This window comes from Brachyistius frenatus, unplaced genomic scaffold (genome assembly GCF_029030835.1).
Source record: "Brachyistius frenatus isolate BFR_SWC_R1_liver_20210118 unplaced genomic scaffold, ASM2903083v1 Contig_12, whole genome shotgun sequence".
NCBI classification, from domain to species: Eukaryota; Metazoa; Chordata; class Actinopteri; family Embiotocidae; genus Brachyistius; species Brachyistius frenatus.
The window spans coordinates 1022159-1045591 of NW_027210611.1; the positions used below are offsets into that span (position 1 = coordinate 1022159).

Below are 23433 nucleotides of genomic sequence, written 5' to 3' on the forward strand. Positions count from 1 at the left end.
ACCAGGTGTGTGACCGTGTTCAAATGGATGTAGGGAATGAGAGGAGCAATCCGGGGGATAATAATAACCACCTTTTATTTATTTATTTATTTATTTATTTGATATCTTATGGATGGCACAGCTGCTTATGAACCAATATGATCTCCTCCGTTACTCTATTTTCTCTGAGACCACATAGGACAGATCAGGCAATATACACGGACACTCGAGATGTACGGCCTAATAACTCACACTATATGAATTTAATAACACGTGTCTATGGCACTGCATAGTTGTTGATGGGAGCAGTAAAACAAACTTTAATATCCCAGTTTGTTAGAACTGTTAATGATCTGTGGTGAGGGCAGTTAGGCTGCAACTCACTGTCCACATCCTCCTCATTGCCGATGCAGACTATAATTCTAATGCTAACACGATATGAGCGTTGAAATCATGCGCCTCCAAAACAGACAGACACAGTACCCACAAATAACATTCAGCTGACGCTTTTATGGGCTTACGAGCTTTGTGAGGTCAGTAACGGAGCTTGTGGAGCCCTTAAAGTAACCAACATTATCTGATTCACCTCCTATTGTTTCATTTTTGAGGAAAAGCATGACACTGACCACTTTTGGAGGTTATTCGTCAGCATGCAATCTGGCATCTTTGGGCAAATGCAGAGGTAGAAGCTTTGGCAAGGCTGATAATTGCAGCAAAATATGGCAAACATGTCATGCCATGAGATCACAGACTGTTGGCCAGCTGTGTCTGTTGATGCAGTGGAAACCTTTCAAACCCCTTCAACATATGGTTTGAGTCAAGCACATCAGAGCCGTACTGAGTTTTATAAAACAAGCAAAAGGTCCCATGTATTTGCAAACACTGGATTAATTAAAATGCTGAAAAACACATTTTGAAATGCATCTTGACATGCAGAGATGCTGACATTGTACTTATGTGACCACATATTTCCAAAGAAAATGCTTGGCCAAGTGTTTCAGTGTAATCCAGCAACTGTATTATATTAGAATCTAAATAGTATGTGACAGTGAGTGTCACTGTAATCAAACAGTCCTATTCATTTAATAATAGGAATTTAACTCTGAAGTGCTGAAGTGGCTAGATGCTAGTGCGACCAGAGCCAAATTCACTCAGAGTAGAATAGGGTCTTGGCTTTGCTCCATGGAGGATTGTTTCCAGTTGTTGCATCCTAACGGGCGTAGACCTCGGGTTAATTTTGAAACTATTGGAGCAGCCTTTAACCAATCAGCATTAACTGCCATATGATGTATGCTGTGCATTAAAACTCTGTAGCTGTAAACAACGGAGACCCTCCCCCATGTTAGCAGAGTGCTACACAATGTTGGTAAATGAGCATTACAGACTTTGCCGACTCCGGCTTCAATTCCTCTCTATTTGCTAGCGTGGCTCCACCTGTTTGTATCGCTTCATGTGGCTCTACCGCCGCCACCATTGTTGGGACTACATTTATGAACATAAATAATAGGTGTTTTTTTTTTAAATACATAAAAAAAAAAAAAAAATTAAGAAATGCTTGACTTCAACATCATTACATGTAGTCGCATCTGAATACCAAAGATGCAGGCAATAAGCGGGTGGAGCCAGGAAAGATAGATGCATATTCCGCCCTCAAAAAAATAGTGTTCAGGTCAAGCAGTTTAGATAAATATATAATGGTCTGAATTAAATAAAACTACAGCCACAGTCAATTTCTATCAGTAGAGGCACACCCATTAACTAACAGCTGCCAATCATGCAGAGGTAAAGGTGTAATTTATTGAGTGTGAAGGCCATCCTTTCCCTGGGATGCATTAATCTGTTTTAAAGCACATCACTGCACTGAGCAAAAATCAACACAAAAGCTGTAAAAAAGACAATACTGAATACTGAGAGCCATTAAGTCCAGCTGTGCAACTTCCATTACTAAAGTGTCAGGCAGGGTGCTGTTATACTCATTAACAGTGCACACAAAAGGCAGGGGATGGACGGTTTTATGTCCCTGATTAAAGCAAACACAGCAAAATGGTAAATAAATGTTAACTTGTTTTTCTCGGGAGCATGTTAATAACTAACATTACTGTTTGGAGACCACTTTCCCGCTGACTCTCAAAACTATCTAACCCATATCAGCCATGATGAAGATTTGGCCCAGCTCTGACCTCTCGTCGCCTTTAAATGAAACCCCATATATTATGCTTTTTACATAATCTACACATCTGTTAAAATGCTCAAAGTTTATAGACAACCTGTTGTTACTACGTTTTATTCCCTTTGTGACTGACATGAATAGAGGTCGCCACCAGTTAAACTTACCAGTGCTTTTGATAAGCAGTGTTCACCACATTCAAACCAGAGTAGGTAGAACCCAGAAAAAGCTGCCTGAAAAGAAAACTCATGTTGAACTGCTTCACATTAAAGACACAGTCCTTTCCCAGATTGTGTCTTTGGTATGAAATATGAAACCTTTAATGCCAGAAATGGTTAGTTGATACACTCCGGTAGAATCTGGGAAAGGGCGTTGTCCATGAACCTTAGTGTGTTACTCCATCTTGCGTTACACATCCCCCCATCCTTTGTGTGCAGGGACAATAACAGCGTTTGAGGGAGAGGGGGCACTGCAGGGCTGACAGGAGGGGGGGGGGGGGAGATCTGGTTACCTTCCCAACCACTGCCATAACAACATATGGAGGAAGCTCTATAACATGACAACAGGTCCATCTTCCTATGTTTCTCTAGGAGCTGTTTAAACGCCTCAGGACACTGATTGTTAAGCAGTAAACACAAACACACTCAGGAAAAAGAATGACAACACTTTAACACTAAGACAAGTGTCTGAGTTTTAATGTCTTTACGATAAGCCAACTCACAAAAATCAAAGCACACAAGCTCACACACTGTGAGAGAGAGTGTGTGTGTGTGTGTGTGTGTGTGTGTGTGTGTGTGTGTGTGTGTGTGTGTGTGTGTGTGTGTGTGTGTGTGTGTGTGTGTGTGTGTGTGTGTGTGTGTGTGTGTGTGTGTGTGTGTGTGTGTGGAAAAATAATTGTATCATCCCTCTCCTTTGTGCATCATTTACATAATGTGGGCGCAGAGAGGTCAAAGATCATCCCCATCACAAATCCCTTTGAGTAAGCGCTCACAATGGGCAGGAGCTGAATGCTTTTAGCCTGCTGGCGAAGGGGAGAGCTGCTCCTCCCTATGGTGCTGCGTTCCAACATCCCTATTCCCGCACCTCTCCAACATCCCGTTATTCACAGAGTTTACCGTTTGAAAAGTATCTCGCAGCCTGCACTGTAACCTGAAGCGGTCTATTGCATATCAGTTTTCGACCGAGTAAGGAGAGCCGTGGAGGAGAGAAGAGGCAACAGAATGGGACAAAAAAAAAAGGCATTGTGAAACAAAGAAAAAGGGGAGGAGGGTAACAGTGGAGCTCTGCTTGAAGGTGTTTTATTGTATCCGGCTTGGCGGAAACCGTGGGGCTCCTTTCAGTTGTCACATTAAAAAAAACATTCGTCAGAAACCAGTGTCGTCCCTGCAGATTGGTTAAGAGAGAACACGTTCCACTGTGGTAGCCATCACTCCATAACCCAGCTAGTGAAAATAAGTTCTCCACTGGCACTCATTATGACCGGCATATAAACAAGGCTGATATTCCACAGACCAGAAAACAATAAAATTAAAGACATGGTTGCAGGAAGCATTCTTCCACACTAACCTAACATAGCTAACTGGAGGATTTATCACCTTTCAACCTGAACAACATTATAAGTACACACTATGTAAAAATGCATAGTTCACATAAAGTTCATTCAGCATTAATATTAGGGCATGGCATTACCAAATGCATTAAATCCCATTCCTTCCTTGAAAACAACAGTTGTTGATTTCCGGTTGGGACTTGAGCCTCAAAGAGGACCGTTGTGCCGGAAGTCTAATGAGTATGCAGGCTTCTGTCAAAATAACAGCAGATATCTTTCAGTGTCTGCAGCTGGGATACCAGCAGATATTCCGTTGCATTTTGAGCTGGACGTTATATGCAAGGAGGGGATAACATGACAGCTGTAGCGACCCGGGACACCGGCAAGACCTGGAAGCACAAACATTTGCCTTTCTGCCTCACTGGAATCCACATTAGGAGGTCATCGGCATTACAGAACCAACCACCCCAGCTCCTCCCAGACGTGCCTCGATGGCAGCTGTGCCTGGGGGTTTACAACCCAAACACAAACATGAGATAGGGTGTCCAAAAAGAGATGGGTGTCATCGTGCCTGTACAGTGTGAATTTATGACTGACTGCGTGTCTAAAGTAAATTAAATTACTATCTCGTGTCGCCGACTTTAATGAAACTGAGTTTTTACCTATATTTATTTTAATAGTATGAGATGAGCAGTAATACGAGAAATCCCATAGATTAATCGTCACCCGGATCATGTGATCAAATAGTGAAATGTTTGACGTTGTCCTTGCATATGTCCCGCTCAATCATGCTATGGTCTTCTGCTCAAGTAAACCAGTGGGAGCCGAGCTTTTAAGATCAATGTAACATATGGAACACAGCAAACTGAGAGGGAGTGGCGCCCAAGGGTTAGATTTAAACACGGGCAGACAGCTGGTGCCGTGAGCTATGACAGCAGAGAATTTGTATGGAATTCAATTCCCCTTTTTACGACTGTGGAATTGTGGGCAAATTGTGGAGCTTCTCTGCTAAGAACATTAAAGGTTTTTTTTTTTTTTATGAGTCTGCTAGCAGAGAACGGTTCACTTTAATGAGGGGCAATGTCCAGCCCATGCTCCTCCTCACTTTAACTGCATACTGCCTCAAAGCACACGTTGGACCCTCAGCCACATCAGGGACATCTGGCCCCTCCATCTAAAAACATGGTCCTTAATGGGCTATTACAAAGTCCAGTGCCTGGGAATATGCTTCGATTTATAGTTCCAATGTATCCAAACCCAGAATCCTCTGTCTATCATGGCCACATTAGGTTATATGAGACAGGAGGCCCATCAGACCTAATAAGCCTTATCCTTTCCAGAGGATGGCCATTAAACTCCCTCCTTCCATGCCAGCCCAGCCATCAGCTCTCAGTCTAGTAAATTAAACAAATGAATGGCATCCTCAGTATTACAATTAAAGCATAGAATAACATGAAACTATGAAGCTCATTAAAGCGCGACCGCGTCTACGCTCACTGCAGAGCCAGGGAAAACTCAATTACAAATCATTTAGAAGGCAGACATCCAATGTGTGTATTTTGTTTCAGCCTTTCAATGTCAGCCTCATATTCAGTCTTACTACACGCCTGCATCTGAGCTTTCTTGTAGGCACGGTGAGAGCGAGGCAGTTTGTACAGAGCCATTTCAGTTGCCCCTGACAACCCATGGCTTTTGCCAAGTTGAGCCCTCTTCATTTCACTCTTCCTCCCTCTTTATTTTCAGTTGGGGGTCTCCTGCTTTTATTAAGTCCCCTCCCCCTTTCGTTGCAAACACAACCACGTTATCCATGTCAAATCCATTGGCGACAGCCTGAGGAAGTCAATATGGAGCCAATAGATTCTCTGCTTTCATTGTGGAACTAAGAGGCAAACATAACTGAAACTATCACGGAAAGCTTGAAACAACTAACTTTTTAGGGCAAGAATGTATTTTATATAAAAAGGTATTTATATAAATAGGTATTTAAAAAAAACACCAAAAAAACGATTCAACACTTTTGCTTCAGACATTCAGCAAGGATTGTTTCAGGTATAACAGCATTGTTTCAGCAAATGGGTTTTTCTTTTCTTTTTTCATAGCGATGTAGTACATGAAAAAATAATAATGATTAAAAAAATAAATAAATAAAGGCCCTGAAATGAAAAGCTGAATGTGTAATTGAAAAAAGAAAACCGTTTTTAGAGTGTTGGTGAGCTCAGAGTCACTGAAAAGAGGATGTTTGTACAATTACGTTAGTCTGCGTAATGCTTCAGAAAATTCTAAATAAAGGCAAATGAATAACATTAATACTGTGAATTACTTCCCTCCTCCAATTTAGATCAAAATAAAAAATACAGCCCAAAATTATTCTTAGTAGTGTAAATTATCAGCTCAGAGGAGAGGAAAGGATGCTACAAAAACATATACACTATTATGCCTTGTTTTGCACAGCCTTTTTTTTTTTTTTTTTTTTTTTTTTTTCGCAATTAACACCTGCCAACAGCTTTCCACCCTCCTGTCCTGAGCCGCAGGTGTGAGAAGACCAATGTGTGCCCTGATGAAAGACACTGGCAGTGTAGTGCCAAACGGTCATTTCCCCTCACTGATAGGCCGTTCTCTATTTAGCTCTGCCTAAGGAGGTGCGCTTACCCGCCACACAGGCCAACACACACCGGCACCGACGCTAAAAATAAACCTTTACCGCCAGCACAGCCCGCTGGTCACACATTAACCACGGCAAACTAGCTATCCCCTGCATGATATGATACAGAGTCTTGGAACTAAAACACTGACACAAAACAGGAGAGGGACAAAGACTGACCGTGGCATCACAGATGAGAGTATGAATCACCACCTGTAAGGCGCTACTTCCCCCACTCTTCCCCTCTGCTCACCCAAATGGCCGGAACTCCAGAAGTGACAGTGAATACTAACAATGTGAGCTAGTGTCTCCCGGGCCTCTGTACAGCAGGCACAGCGGAGAATCATAAATGAGCGACTTTGACAGAAAACACATAGGCTTATAGGAAAGAAAAAAAAAAAAAAAATGGGGTGAAGGATGAGCAGCAGAGGAGGCAATGAATTTAGAGGATGGGGGATTTTTGATATGACGGGGTAGTTATTTGCTGGCAGCAGCGAGCCCTTTACCAACAAAGGGCCTTTCATATTTCTCGTGAACAGAGACAGAGACTCCCATTAATCCCGAAGGGAGGGCTCATCTCAGGCTTTTCCTCCGCACATAAATTACTCTTCTTATGCCCCTCCTCCCATTACTACTCAGTGTTTACAGCATAAAGAGGAAGAAACTAAAAAAAAAAAAAAAGAAATAGCAGAGTCAGCCGCAAATCTTTAATGTGTTAGGCCACTCTTAAAAACAGTTATGTCGGCGCTAACTCATAACACATGTGCCAACATTTGCTTTGCTCCAAGCCACAGTCAGGAAACTGTGGCTACCCCACTCTCCACGTCAGTCCTCTCATGCTGTCTCTCTACGTCTCATTTCTGTCTGTCCATCTCATATGGGAGGAGAGAAACAGCTCTGCCCAGCTGTCGCATTTTTCAGCAGATGAAACCCGCTCTGACGGGCAGAGAACATGCCAATCCCCACTTATCCTGCACAGACTGGAGTTCAACAGTGGTGCACAGCTGCATGTGCACACGTGGTCAGACCCCTTGGTGGTCTGGTGGAAGCCAAGGCATGATAAGCAACTAAAGAAGCGTCGTCTCGCCCATGTGGCATGCTTAGAATGGATTTGCAAGAAGTGGACAGGCATGGGGATGGAAATGGAGAGACAATGACAGAGGCAAGGAGTATAAAGAAAAAAGCACTAGCATTTATGCGTTTGCCAAGTTGCCTGGACCGCCTTATTTCAAACAGACACAAATCAATGGTGGTGCAAATTGCATTTTCCAAGCACAGTGGAAGCGGACCAATAAATTAAGGCCAGGGATCAGAGGAAAGGCTAAAGAGAGGCGAGACACTGCGTTGTCTGTGGCCAACTTTCATAGAATGCTGTTCCAGCTGTTAGCCAGGTCCAACACCTACTCCCGAACACACACACACACACACACACACACACACACACACACACACACACACACACACACACACACACACACACACACACACACACACACACACACACACACACACACACACACACACACACACACACACACACAACCATTAAAAGCAACAACAGCCATATTGTTCCTGTGTTACTCTGTTGATTATAGTGGGAAGTGGTGCAAAAATGTGGATGAATCATCTTCATAATGCAGCGACTTGTTGACCTCATTACTCTGAATAGCTATTTACGCAGTGGTACTTCAGTAAAGGCTTCTGCATTCAACGCTTTAAATAATTAGTCTGATGTCATAAAAACATGTGGAAGCGTTGCATGCTTGCATAGTCTAAAATCTGAAAAACAAAAGTGAATTTCATTGTTCTCCAGTTTGTATCATCAAATATCTATTTCTGAAAAGCCACAGATCTCTTCCTCACATCAATATGTAACCTAACGTGGGTCATGAATATTTTCTGCTGGGATTGTTTTCATGTCTATGAAAAACTTCAAAATGCCCGACTACAATATAATTCAGAAGATGCGGGTGACTATCTTGGCAGTCAAAATGAAATAAAGCTAATAAACAGCACTGAAGCTCATGAATAAATATTCTCTTTCAATCAACTGCCCAATCTTTCAACAGATGTATGAAAGAACAATGTGTGCCAGTGTTGCCCACTATAGTCAGCGTGCACATAAAAAAAAACCTGGTAAATGCAGGACAAAGCCTTGTTTGTGTCTTTTGACCTCAGCTCTCCTAGACAACACATTCTTGGTAGGACAGAGGGGAAGCATTCAAACGGGTTCAACACAAGTTGTTTTTCCGCTATTTATCCAATAAGAGCTCCTTTAAAAGACAAGCTGTGTGACTGTGTGTGTGTGTGTGTGTGTGTGTGTGTGTGTGTGTGTGTGTGTGTGTGTGTGTGTGTGTGTGTGTGTGTGTGTGTGTGTGTGTGTGTGTGTGTGTGTGTGTGTGTGTGTGTGTGTGTGTGTGTGTGTGTACTGGGGTGGGTGAGACGGCAGCTTTAAACAAACACTAAATACTGAAGCAATAATGCCATGTCAACCTGATCGTTTATGTTCTCGGCAATTCATCCACAGCATTTGTTGTTTATGTATGTTCGAAGATGAAGAAGCTCTTTGTTCACTATTAACAGGATAGTCAGTTGACTGAACTGCAAATTCTTTTCAAATGTCACTCCAAAGTGATTGTCCTTAATAAGAGAGCCCTAAATTGAATCGATGAATAAAGACTAATTTCACATTTTCAAAAAATACAAACATCTTTCACTCGACTGAAGCCCTAATGACTAACGGACTGCGGTGGGCAACCAGAGTGGTCATACTGTGTGTTTCTGATTGACAGCTCTATCAGCCACCAGTGGAGATTTAAATTGCATACTACATCAGAGCAGAACATGACGAGAATAAACAGGTTAATGGAATGAATGTCTTTATCCATTACCGACACCCATAACCACAGCAACGTTAGGATGCACCAAAACATGGTGGCGGCTGTATGAAATGTTTTCTCAGCCGTCCTCAGTGGCAAATGTGTGATTTTAGCGAAGTAACTCTATTTGCCTTTTTCTCCTGACAAGTTTAGTACCTTAAAGGGAAGTGCTCAGTGGAAAGTGCAGCATTTGGTTTCACACCACAAAATAGCCCACACTGGCGTCTGGACTGAAAATGTTAGGATGTTACATCTCGCTGCCATCGCTATAACGATCTGGAACATATTGCGATGACACAGGCGAGTCGCACATCTGAGAGGAAGGAGGAGAGGGAAAAAGAAAAGGCAGCCAACTCCGAGCTGTCCAATTTGTTTTCAGTTAATACTGTAAAATTCAAATAAACATGCGGTCAAAATCGGCTGAAAACTTCCAAGCTTTTGTTTTTTCAGTATTTTGGTGGTCATCCTGTGACTTTGAACTGTGTGAACTTCAGATTTAAAGTGACAACCATATTTAGCTGCAGTGTGATCATACCCTTAGTGCATGTTTTTCCCCTCCATCAGCTGGCACCCACTTGTCCACAGTCCCAGCTCGAGGTATAAGCTTTTGCGATACGGAGCTTTTTCAGGTCCCAAAATACGCACTCCCACTCATACACACCCCCACTTACCCCCAGGCCGAGATGATATATATTTTTTCTTCAATTTTGTACATACTGTACATTTTGATAAGTAGTCCATTTGAACACACAAATAAGTTTCCCTCTGACACACACACACAAGTATGCACCGCATTTACGACCTGCACACTCAATCACACACAATCCTCGTGTATTTACTCCTCATCCTCTAGCTATCTCGCTACAAATAAACAAACACTTGGAAAATTCAACACGCTCCTCTAAATTAATTCTACAGAGAATGGGTGAAGTAGCATCAGTGATTCAGTCTCTTTTCTTGCTCTCTAAATTGGACTATAATGAAGCCCACTTGTAATGTCTGAGGTATATATAGGGACAAATGTACAATATTAAAATAGTCCTTACATTAGACCTCACTGGGGACGGAACTAAAACATGTTTATGGTACAAGCTCTCTGTTTTTATCTATTGCTTATTTCCACTGGGATGTGATTGTGGTCCTATGTACAAACAATGCATCAGGCCCAGATAAGCTTCTCCAGAGTCAATAAAAATGGCTTTACTTGAACCCCATAAGGGACCAAGTATGATTATAAACACAAGTAGTGGAGCTGGAAAAATAACATCACAGCATGTTCATCCAATATAAATGCATGTCTCCCACCAGGTTTTACCGACTGGGGAGCTCTGAAGGACGACAAGGCTGAAATAACATGTGCTCGATCTTCTCTATCCACAGCTCCGTTTCTCCACAGTCCACATAACACTCTTCACATGCTTCATTTTATTCAAATGGTTTTCCGCCTGTTCGGCTTTCCGCTGTTGTCTCACAGCCACAAATTTACAAATAAATCACAAGCAAAACCCCACAAAGATCAAAAAGATCTGTGATTGAAAAAAAAAACAAAAAAAAACTCATAAGTCTGTTTAGGAGTTCAAATCGCCTTTGCACAAACTTTGATGAGTGACTTTGAATTCGCAAAATCCTCCATCTGATAATAATGACCTCAGTTTAAGATGTTTTGCTGTAATGTGCTTTGTGCGCCAAGTGTTAAATCTTTCATGCATGTTGCATCTTTCCCAGGCACATCCAGAGGAGTGTTATGATTTAGGCTGCATATACACTAATAGGATCTCCGTCCCCACAAGCGTTTTAGCAACGTTTCAGAACTAATCTCCGTCCATACCAAATGCAGAACATTTTATATTTAACAACAACGTCCATGAAACAGGACGCAGAACTGAAACAGTCGCTGTGTGACCGTTTCAGTTCTGTGTCCTGTTTCACGGACGTTCAGCGCCTGTACGTTCAAAGAATACCTCCCCTTTTTGTTGATGTGTTCTGTGGATTTACTTCAACATGTGTGCAGTCAAATGTGCCCAAACACTGTTGCATACCGTGCTTAGTAGAATTTTACAACAAGATCCCTCATTTTTTACTCTGCGTTTTGATGTAGCCTGGACCCAGGAAGATGATGATGGCCTTACTGACTTGTCAACTGATGACTGAAGCAACCGGTTGGGGAAATCCAAATGCATTAGCAGTTTTCCAGAGTCTTCCTCTGGTAATACAACAAGCATGTTCAACTTTAATGTCCTTTCTGGCCTCACCTAAACATTGGGCTGATAACGCCACTGGACACGGTAATTGTCGCAATTCACTTGAATAGTCTCGTCTCCTGCACGTGTAGGCTGAAGTTCCATTATAAATTAAGAAGTGAACATGGGTGTCTGCGCCACCATATTCAAAAGTCTCATCTTTACCCCCCCCCCCCCCCACACACACACACACACACACACACACACACACCAGCAAAACGGGTTGAGCAGCATTTTCAAGTCTACATTTTACAGGTTCAAAAACTTCGTAGTAGTGTGCACATTTTGTTGTATACATTATGCGTTTTAAATCAAAAACATATTGGTGTGGATGCAGCCTTATAGTGTAACTATAGTTGTCTAATATGTGCTCTCAATTTCTACCTGAGCTAAGGACAATTACTCAAACAGTGTAAAAAAAAAAAGGTAGATAATTTAAATGGAAAAAGAAAAGGAGAGCATAAAGTCCACCCCCCGGTTGAATTCAAAGCTCAGCTCCTTAGCAGGCACAATTCATTTTCCTCCGGAGTCTGGCTTCCACTATCCCCAGTGACAGGCGTGAAAGGTCAATAACCTTGGCTCGTAGCACTCATATGGTTAGCAATGCCATGAATTAATGGTTGAGGCCGTTATTCCAAACTCCGAAGGAAAGCCGAAGGAAGCTTATCTTCTACAAAGGTCACGGTGCTTAGATCACTTAGTGTGAGAGTGAAGAGCTGACAGGACCTATATAAGATTGAGTGCATTGTACTTGATCAGAATCAGATAAAAAGTAGGTGGGATGTCGGCCAGTATTTGCAAACCTTGGCCATACAGAGGCATTTCCATCAATATAATGTTATGGTTATATTTAGCACTATATTTGAAATCAAGCTTGAATCAACGAAGTTAAACTCCAAAAGAAATTGACCTTTTATTTTAGTATAAACATGTTTAGGCCAAAACTTGATTGGATAAATACAGTTAGAAACTATTTTTCCTCACCCTCACCAGCCTTGTTTCTGACTCAATTTGCAATTTGGGGAGAAATTAGTGTTTGCCTGAATTTAACTGATCTCCTGCTAATCCAAACAACGCAAAATCATTCTCATTCAGGAAGGAGATTTCAGAGTTATGAATAATGATTTTAATTCATTTAATTGCGCTGCTCTAATGGGCAGCTGCTCCCAGCTTTGTGTCAATCCAACACAAGCACACTCTAGCTGCCCGGGACAAAATGACCTAAAGCCTTAAAGAAAAGGAAGTGAAACATCTTGCAAAGACTTGGAACAAACTGGACATTTAAACAAAACTAATAACATCTAACTTGTTACCCCATGTTGTTTTCACTTTTGCTAGCTTTCCAAAGATTTCTAAATATCAAAATAGTATTGTTGTTGTGAATTATGTGATGCAGCACAATCTCTTCAATTAGCCATGCCTGATGATAAGCTGTTGAACTACATCAACAGTCCTGTTTATTGTGCAAAGACATGAGGCAGGAAGTAATTTAAAACAAGAGGAATTCAAATCAAAACTCCATTCAAACTGTTACGCAATATGCTTTGTTCTTAGCCAACTAACATAGTTTCTGGAAGTTAAGTCTATCTTGGAAATTAGCAGATCTTTGTTTGTAGCTGCAGTTATACGCTTCAGTAAGAAAATAACCCCCCTGTCTTGCTGAGGAAGCAGTGCTACAGGAAATAAATAGCCGACATGCTGCACGCCCTTTAATGCCTCAGTAAATATCGACGGAGGAAGAGATAATATAAACTCAGACGAACGAAGGCCGCATAGCGATATGTTGGTCACTGCCATAGCGTGCGCTCAAATAGAGACTAGAAATTGCCGCAGGTCAATCATAATATCCGTGGTGATGGCAGACACTTGTGTCAGCAAGGCCTAGTAACAGTAGATCACTTGAGACAAGTAATATGGAGGGCTACATGTGCTTATCTGATGAGCAAACCGTTTTTATTATTTTTTTTTGGTTGTTTTTTTTTTTGGGGGGGGGTAGAATGAAAAGTAATATTTCCAATCAACCAAATCAAGATTAAACTAAAAGATTTGCTCTCTATCAATTAAATTAATTGATTCTTTATATTGTAACATAAAAATATCAATAACTGCAATACAGAGCGCAAGTTAGTGGAGCAAAGTCATAGGAAACTATCAAAAAAAAACCACAAGCTCTACAAAACCTCCATCAGCCATCTATCAAAAATATTACCAACACTACTAAAATCACAGTCATGACGGAAGCCATGAAGCAACCAAGGTCACTCCAAGAAACAAACTCTGCTGCAGAAAAAAGAAGAACTAAATGCTACAGTACTGTCCTTGCATTACCCAATTAAGGCACATCAATCATTGTATAGAGCCAGGGGAGCTTCTCCATCTTAAAGCTCACAGAGGGGGAAGGGACAACAGGGAAGGGAGTGGTGGAGGTGATAGAGGACTGGTTAAAAGGAGGATACATCGGGAATGTCACAAGATACAACCTCACAGGTCGTCAGAGGCTAGTTGTCCAGAGAAGCGCTGGTGCGTTGAAATTGAAGCCTGCGCCGGAACACAATAGTTGGCGTGGCCTGTAGGAGGTAGACATCTCTTCCCAGGCAGGATATTGGCCTTTGTGAACATGGTTACAGTATCTGGGTCAATTAACGTGTCCCTGCTTCAAATTTCTCTTTTGTTGTCAGACGAATAATACCGTGCCAATTCATGTACGCTCTTGAACACAGCATGAGGTTTGAAAAATCTGAGCTATGTGTGCCACTTGCATACAGAAAAGGGCTAAACACAGGGCTAGTTCTGTTTCTATTTTCTACATTTGCACAAGCTATCTCATTAATATATTCATTTGAGTATTAGCTTCCGCGTATGACCCTGCACACAAAGACGCTGCTGTCTGCCTGCTGTCTGTCTGACGTTCACAGCTACGCCAAACATGTACTGCTGCTGAATCTACATCTGGGCAGCTAGTGAATGCAATCTTGTCTGGCTAAAAGCAAAGAAGCTGAAGCTAAATGTATTGCCTCACGAACAAAAGATTTAACAGCGGAGAGAAAGCAGCGGGGGAATGGGAGTGGCCTCCTTTCACATGCCAGCCAGTGTAAAACGTGAGGACACAGCTCTAAATGCTCTCATCTAGCTTAATATAATGAGGAAAACAAGCACAGCACAGACAGAAACTGGGGGCAAAAATCGAACGGTGTTATTTCATAATAAACAGCTGGAGAAACACTAAAAACTGAGCTTTTTTGTTGTTGTTGAGACAGAATCTGTAACAGAGATATGGAGTTGTTTGCTCCACCAGCCAAATAAGGCTGGCCCACAGAAGAAAAATGGCACCGAAATCCACAAATCAGTGCTTAGAAAAGTAAACAATTCACTCTGTAGTGCTGATGTATTGTCTTGTGGGTGCAAGCTGGCATTTTCGTTTCCACCGGTTCTCGTATTTCACTTGTGAAAAATAACACTAGCCTAGTTATATGGAGGCATATATGCAGAAGAGTCAGGTCAATACAGCTATTTATACACGGCCTCATTACATAGCGGGGTCATCCTTTGCACTTTCTGGGTGTTCTTCACATTAAATAAAAGAGAACCAGTGTGGCTGACGCATCACACCAAAACGAATGATTTCACATCCTTTTCATGTCAAGTGGAAACAGGGGAGGATTGATTTAAAAGCACAAATAAATATTTTTCTCTTTTGACAGCATTTTAGATGAAAGCTCACGCATCAATTTTAAAACCGTAGCAATACGACGTCATGGATGGAGGGGCCCAGGTGTGATCTAGACCCAAATAACCTATAAACCCCCCTTAACCTTCACATGACTGTGTGACAGAGCAATACAGTTAAACGTCTGCTTTTCAAATCTACATTCAGCCCATGTGGGTCGTAATAGACAATGACATTTATATTTGGCAAATGTAGTTAGGCAGAACTATGCGAGACAATTCACTAGTCACAGTTATATTATATAGTATGATCTGACTGCTGATTCTCAGTCAAATGTTGACTGAGGCAGTCGCTCACATAGCTGTTAAAACCAGCTGGTTGTAGAAGTCTCAGTTAGAAGTATGTTTGTCCACCGCCATCGAGAACTCTCTGAGCAGAACAAGCTAATTATATGCCAAGGACAAGCTCCCCACAACACACTCACAGGCACGAGAGGCAGAGACACCTTAACTACTGGCCAATGTCACGGGCGTACGGGTAGGTGTCAGTCGCAGAGGGCACGGCCTCCAGCCGATAAGTGCGATATAAACAGAGGTGATGAGAAGCTACCAAGCAAACGTCTGACCTCAAGAAAATGCTTTGTAGGCGTTCGGGTATTGCACAAGCGCCGGTCTGCCCCCTAAATGTGGAGGGATAAATTTCTGTTTGGTTAAGAACTTGGAGCCTAAAATATAAGGTATCCAATGCTGTCATGCCACCCAGCAGGCCCAGGAAGCACACAAAATTTGGCCACAGACGAGTGCACTTGCTTTAATATTATTATTTCATTTTTATGATATAGCCTTAGGACGGCAGTGGAGCTGTGATCTTGTGACAAATGATCATGGTGTTTTTACTAATAGCACTCAACTAAATCTGCTTCCTTGTAGAGACATGCAAAAGGTTACTTTCCAAAACCATATATTGCCAAGATTAAATCTGCCGTCACAATATGTGGTGGTTATCTAGGCCATGGCGATGCCAGGAAAGAAAAAAGTAGAGTGAAAGTGAGATGAAAAGAAATTTATGCAGGCTTATAACAATAAAGAATAAAGCAAATTTCACTCCAACCCGCCAGTGACGCCTTAGCTGGGAATTGGAGCGCAGCCTTCATTACAACATATTGATCTCAGCAAACAAAGACCCTGAATTCATTGATCCACTTTCAGAGAGAGAGAAAAAAAAAAGAGGGGGGCAATGGATCGGTCTTTCAACCAAACTTACAGTGAAACTGCTGCCTTAGCTTAAAAAAAAATAAACTGAAGAAGAGCGTGGTTTTGAACCCCCGCAAACAAAGAAAGATGGTCATGGGGTTGCTCTTGATGTCCCACAGTGACAAAGAGAATATGTGAAACATGTAGCAGCTGCTATACCATTAAAAAAAGGAAGAGCTTCACAGTGGCTCATGTTGCTTGTAATTTTCCCCCATCTCCTTCATGATGGCTCCCTTGTACTTATGGATTTCATCTTGAAAAGGAATTTGAATACTAAGAAAGTCATGTTTGACAATTAAATTATTCAGCATTGACAGAGATCAAAACATACCTCAGACACCTGAAAAACAAAGATCTCAACAGCAGTCATACTGTTGGCTTCAGCAATATCAGGCTATTTCTCAAAGTTAGAAGTTAAATATGTCTACAATAAACACAGCTATCTAAAATATTCCAGAGACAGTTCTTATAGTCCTTACCACAAGGCCCTAACAGAACTAATTAGTCGATCAATATTGTGAGAATCGATTAATAGTTTTGAGTAATTTTTTGATTTGATTGCAGTGTCTTAAATTAGAGTATCATCTGGTTCCTTTAGTCCTCCATGACAAAAACTGAATATATTTTGGTTGAGACAACACAAAGACATTTTAGGATAAATGTTGGGCTTTCGGAAACACTGGACAACATTTTTCACCATTTCAGACGTTTTAATGACCAAACAACTTACAGAGAAAAAAGATAAAATAATTGTTTCAGTTAATAGCTCTAATTTACTCTGCATGGTGCTGTTGGAGGAAAAACACAAAGAAACCTCATATGCAGAATGCCTTAAACCACCCCGCTTTTTTAAAATGTATCCTTTGGTTGTTTCTCTAAATGATGAACGACCCACTCTGTAGGTTAGGATAACATACGCTAGAGGTGCCATGCATTTGTGCCCCCCGCCCCCCTCCCTGGCGACGGGTCAAGACCTCTTTGGCCGGTCTATACCTCACCAGAAATCCCACCCCCCTCATCCCCAATCTGAGACCAGGAAAAATGGCTGAGCATGTTGCCGAGCACTTGGCCCAGTTTACAGGAGAGGGTCGAGCGGGGTCACGTCTCACCAAACGCTGGGGCCCCTTGAACACATGAGTGGCCCCAGCTGTATTTAAGTCCATCAGAACGTTAACAGAACGCAGAGAACCAGAAAAGCATAAAAATGAGTTCAGCCAGTGCAAAAGTTACGAATACAATGTTTTTCTTGTCAAAAGGGCGAAGTTTGGTTTGTTTAAAAGGTTTGCCTTAAACAAACACAGCAAAGAGGAGTAATTATTCTTAATGATAGATTAACTGCGAATTCTGAGATATATTTAGCCTGAGAGAGCTTTCCTGTTAATGTTCTCATGGCTGACGTTGACACTAATTGTTTGAATCATGTTATTAAACTAGTCAACTGTAAATCCCTCCCCCAACTCATCTGCAGAGCCGGCTCACTGGACCCCTCTTGACACTGTCGAAGCACTTGAGCCAAGGCCAAAGCCACCTATAAACATACTTCTCTTCCATCACTAGAGCTCACACATGTATCAAGGAAATAAGTAAAACTCAGGGCTGAGGGGTGGAAAAACAAAATATGAAAGCAGAATAGAAGGTTGGGGGTAGGGATGGCAGAACAGCAGCATAAGAGAGTGTATTAAGCTCAATTAAGCTTTTGGGCTTTTCATTAACCCAGTTTTTAGGGAGGGAAACCTCTGCTGAATAATGCTCCGACTGACTCACTTTGCAACCCTGCTTTAAAGGCTTCATCTAGACTTTTTTTTTTTTTTTTTAAAAGCTGCACAATGTGTGTCAGCTCTCCAAAGCCACCAGAATTCCATTAGACACTCAGGGGCAAACCCCCCGCAGCCGCGACCTACCTGAAATTAAATGCAATTTAGTAAAACAAGTCACTTTATCAAACAGCTAAACAAGATAAAAGGGAGCAATGCACGAATGTTTAAAGACTGCAGCTGCTTTCATCAGTGACGGTCTGATAATAAATAACTATGTTTGGTCACTTCCTTTCATTCAGTATCAGGCCAGAGCAAATATTCCAGCCTTAACAGCAAGGTCATGCGGGTCCCAAAGGGCAGACAGTGGGTAACCTCCTAAACTGATTGGTTTTTGCATTTGCAAACAATGAGCGTTACCTCCCATTAAATGGATCATTGGCGAGGCATTCTCATGTGAAAAATAATTGTCCTTACCGGCTTTTCTCTGCGCTGCTCTGCCAAGCAACTTTGAAGAAAATCATTTTAACAAATCTATTGACATTCAATGTGGCTTCACCTGGACAGCTAACGGTTAATGTCCAGTTTACACTGCCGGGAAGGTGATTCAATGTTAACACTAAAGGGATATGCTAACTGGCTGGTCACAATTGCCATGATCAAATCCACAGGATGTCTTCAATTTAGCGCATACAATGTCGGCCGTTAACATGTGAACGACCACCACTTCCGGGTTTTTACAGACCTCGCCTCAGGATGTGTATTCTCTTAATCAATAAGAAAGACGACGCTGCAATTAGATAGGACAAAGATATCTAACATAATCACCCCCGCTCTGTCCAATGCATGCATAGGGTCAAATGCAATATAATATGAGCAAAGGACTCATATGACTGACACCTTACACAATCTACTGATAGTATTACACTGATTCTGGAGGAGATCCTATTACAAATACGCTAACTAACCTCACAGAAAACCAGCGACCAGCCACCAATAACTTGAGGAGAAATGAATTTGTAGTGAAATTAGCTGACTTTGTTTTTTTATGTTAGAAAAATGACTACATGTTCTGCTGAAGCATGTTCAGACTTTTAGGTATGTTTAATAAGACACTTCAGGATTCACTCATTGACTTCTCATTTATTCTTTAAGGCCTTTCACGGAACAATTGGCAGAGTTAATCAAATGCAAGGAACCATAAAGCATGAGGCTGCTACATGTGGCTAAAGAAGCATTAATCTAAATCTTTCCTGGTCGGAAACAATATTGTAGACCAGCATGGTGAAAGCAAAGTTGAAAAACTTTGAGAGCACTCTCCACACTGTGGGGGCTTTGTCTTTCAAAACATGCCACAGGAGATTTTCATTAGAGAATGCAGTTTCATTAACATCATCCCACACTGCTGAGCCCTGCTGCATTACAATGACACAGGGGTGCCCCTCTCTGTCAAGGAAATCTCCACAGAGCAACAACTTGCTGGGGGGAGGGGAAGGCAGAGAAAAGAGGAGACAGGGATAGTGCGGAGGGGGTGGTGGTGGTGGTGGGGGGTGGGGGGCAAACAAAAGAGAACCTGATTACCCCTGGTCACGGTTCATCCACAAACCAACACAGGGAAATCCATCACCTGCAGGATCAAACGGAAGGAAACTTGTGCACAAGGTAAAGCCCAGTGAAAGCTGTACCCACCCATCTAAGCACTCTCTTCCCTCTTTCCTTTCTTCTCTAGTCATCACTACCTCCCCCCTCCAACTCTGACTCACACCTACAGAGGCGTGCGAGTTTTAGGCACACACTGTGAAATCCAACACAAGTGAGAATGTTTTCTGGTCCAAATGACCTCAAGACTCCAACCCCTCTAATGGCACACTGGTGATATATTCCAGTTTTTATTACTGTCTGTAGACCTGCGTGCCATTTCACGGTAGATCCATCGTCATTTTGCCAATATTAAACTCCAAAGTAGCAGTGTTGGTCATGCCTGCCGCAATGAAATGGACAATTGCAAAAAAATATCGTTTTTCCACGTTCTTGTATTATACTAGTTTATATGCAAGAAAAAAAAATATATAAACTTACTAAAGCTGGGTATCCAACAGAAGGGCTACTGCTCTAACTAACATTTTGAAAGGTATTTAAATGTCTGTTATTACTGTGATTGAGTGGCCTTGACAGTGTAACACTGCACGGCTATTACCATATGAATTTAACAGGAACATTTAGGCATAAAAGTGTTTGAAGTAATGCATCATGCATATGCTTTAACTCTGTACACAAGTGATGATAAATTAGGACAAGAGAAATGCAAAATAATGGCAAAAGATAATGGGAATTATTCAGTGTGCCAGCACAAGGCATGGAATGTTTAATAGCTAGATTATTTGCTCGATTGAAGTTGCTAAGCATTCAAATCTGTGTGTAATTGATTTTTACTCATTGCAACAAGATGCTTGTCCCCAGTGGAATCAACAAAGTTTTCCTACATTTAATTACAAATACAGAAGTTCGTATTTGCCTAAAAAAAAAGTGCAAATTAGAAAACACGAAATAGTGTAGCCACAATGTATATGTAGCAGTGAAGTAACAGTCTGCCCATGTTTCAGCCTGCTGTGAAAGTAAAATCAGCATGTGTGCAAAATGGACAGGAGCTATATTGTACAAAGTTTAACCACATTTGAGCTGGTTTACAAGGCGAACGACATGACTTGCAATACCACACAACTACACTGAAGCTAATTGTTTAAATATGTCAGGCTTGTTCTGATCCTCCCTGGAATGTAACGCATGGAGGCGAGCACACTCAACTGATGTGCATGCAGACACACAGAAACGCAGGCACACACACACTCACTCACTCAATCAAACACAGACATAACAGGCTCCAAGCACTAAACAGGACTGAGAATATTTCAGCACTCACCGTTGAAAAGGGGCTGTCCTTTCTGTGTGATGTCTGGCACCACAACCTTGTATACATCTTCAGAGAAGCCTGGCCTGCATGGTGGGGTGCCCCTGCCCTCTGCTGCAATCTGTGATGGAGGGGGTAGTAGGTTAGAGAGAGAGGGGGGGGGGTAACATTGAGTCATAAATCAACCTTAAAAAATGCACTCTGTTGCCTCCAAAAACCTCTTGGTCACATTCTGAAGTCCCCACGGTTGTACAAAAGCATCTGTTGTTTTTATAGCAGGGACCGCAATTAGGATAATGAGGCCAAAAGGGTTAAGCATTAGGCAAAAAGCATGGCTAGGCAAGAACAAGCTCCATTTGTCCCTGTGTAGGGGCCCAGGCATGGGGTAATAGCCAGCACTCTCTTGGCCAGCCCCACTGATCAACACACTACTCTGATCACACACTCTTCCCTTTGAAGTGCAGGAACAAGGGAATCAAAAGTCCACTGCTGAGGGAATAAACATGTATGTGTGAAGGTCTGAATAAACACCTAAACCCAAGTGCATTGTTTCCAAGAAACTGCAAGGTTATGACGAATCTGTATATTCCTTTTAGTATTTTGTTTAATTATTGGCCTGGTTTTGAAAAAGGAAAACTCTGGGCTTAGGTCGTCACCACTAAATGTTTAGAGAATAATAGGGTAGCTGCAATGAAAATAGGTGCACCACTGAGGCTGGTGTTTCCGTAAACGCTGGATTTAGCACAAAAGAAAGAAACTGTAAAACAATATGAAAGAAAATGTTCTGGTGTGCAAGCATGTCCAAATGGGCTCCATCGCACAACCTCAGCATTGATTCAGCTCTCAGGGAACAGAGGCCTGGCCCTATTTCTTTGCTTGCACTCTGAAAAGAATGTAAAACGAGAGGAGCCCTGCTGAAAAAGACCATTGTGAGTATCAGTGCCACTTGCCATTCTTAATCAGAGAAATTGAAATGGAACACACACAAAAAAAATGCTTGCAGGGAGGAGGGGGAGGAGCTGGGCTGCAATTCTTGTACTATACAAGATACATGTCTGGATATGTTGACACAAATGCTGCCAAAAACTGGTATTTTTTTTTTTTTTTTTTAAACTGTATGATTGATAGTCTGTAATGCTCAGGGGAAAACAAAGTGGCTATACAGGCAAGAAAATAAATTATCTCCACAAAACACTCCAGTTTCCATCCCTGGGGTTGGACAACAATCATTACCCCTCTCTCAGTGCTGTGAAGTTGCGGCTATACATAGCCTGTATTACCACACTAATTTACAGTAGGGTACTTTTCATTGTTGCTCCTGCGACGACTTTGAGAGCAATTAAGCCGCCAGGGGACAGGGACACGCTGCAGCAATCTACATAAATATTCAACTTAAAACTCAAATAGAACCAAGCGCTAACTAGATTAATGCGGGCCTGCGTCGACCCAACTTCCAGACAATAAGACTCAGCTTAATTAAATTCGCCTGCATCATTGCAAATGTGTAAGTACTGTAGGCGAAACAATCACTTTGAATGCGCGTACAGCATCTCGTGAGCATTCGGTAAGAGCGAGTAAAGACGGTCCACCCTAGACGTAAGCTACTTTGTCGTGAATTTTTTTTTTTTAGTGCACAGCCTACACTGTTCTCCCAAACTGCTCGGCAAGGTAAAGTGCCCGCAGGAAAGGCTAGCAGCTCGTCCGCGGTCCGTAACTCAAAACAAGCAGCGCCGCTTCGGAACAGATCAAGCAGCAAAGTGTCCGGTTTAAACTCCGCTCCAAACCGCTGTGAAATTACATTTACCTGCAGTCCTGCCAAGACCAGAAGCAGACCGCTGACCTCGTGTAACGAGTACATTGGTACGGCCGTGACTGCTTTAATCCCCCCCCCTTCGGAATCCGTAAACACAAAAAAAAAAGAAATGAGGGAAAAATTACACACACAAAAAAAAAAAAAAAAAAAAAAAAAAGAATATCCCACTGGCTCAAGTGTGGCCTCGATGGCGCGAAAAAAAAAAAAAAAAAAAAAAAAAAGGAAGAAGATCCGTCTAGGACAAAGACAGGAGCAGCAGCAGTAGCGGCAGCGGGAGTGGTGGTGGCGGTGGCGGCAGCATGTAGCAGCCTCCTCTGTCTATCCAGTCCGTACTGAGGGAGAGCACTGCCTGGTACTGAGGCTGCTGCTCCCTCCCATCCAGTCCGACACAAAAACAATAAAGAGCCCCGGCCACTAGTCTATAAACCGCCCATCTCACTGTCTCTCCCTGCTGGTGACACAGCCAATTTCACTTGGGACGCACAGGGGTCTCCTGTGTTAAACGCCATCTCAAATGACATAGTTTTATTATATTGGGCTATATACTATTGTACTGGTCCATTATCTGTAAAGTATTTAAAAA

General features: G+C 42.1%; 1 protein-coding gene across 1 annotated transcript in view; it reads right to left on the bottom strand.

Moving 5' to 3' along the window:
• Positions 1-22980, bottom strand: part of cdh2 (cadherin 2, type 1, N-cadherin (neuronal)) — a 62492-nt gene extending 39512 nt beyond the window's left edge. Inside the window, exons 1-2 of the mRNA XM_069692045.1 lie at positions 22842-22980; positions 21050-21158 (exon numbers count right to left, since the gene is read on the bottom strand). Of these exons, the coding sequence (XP_069548146.1) occupies positions 21050-21158; positions 22842-22895 (163 nt within the window). The 5' untranslated portion in view covers positions 22896-22980. The remainder of the gene's footprint in view (positions 1-21049; positions 21159-22841) is intronic.
• Positions 22981-23433: the final 453 nt, after the last annotated feature.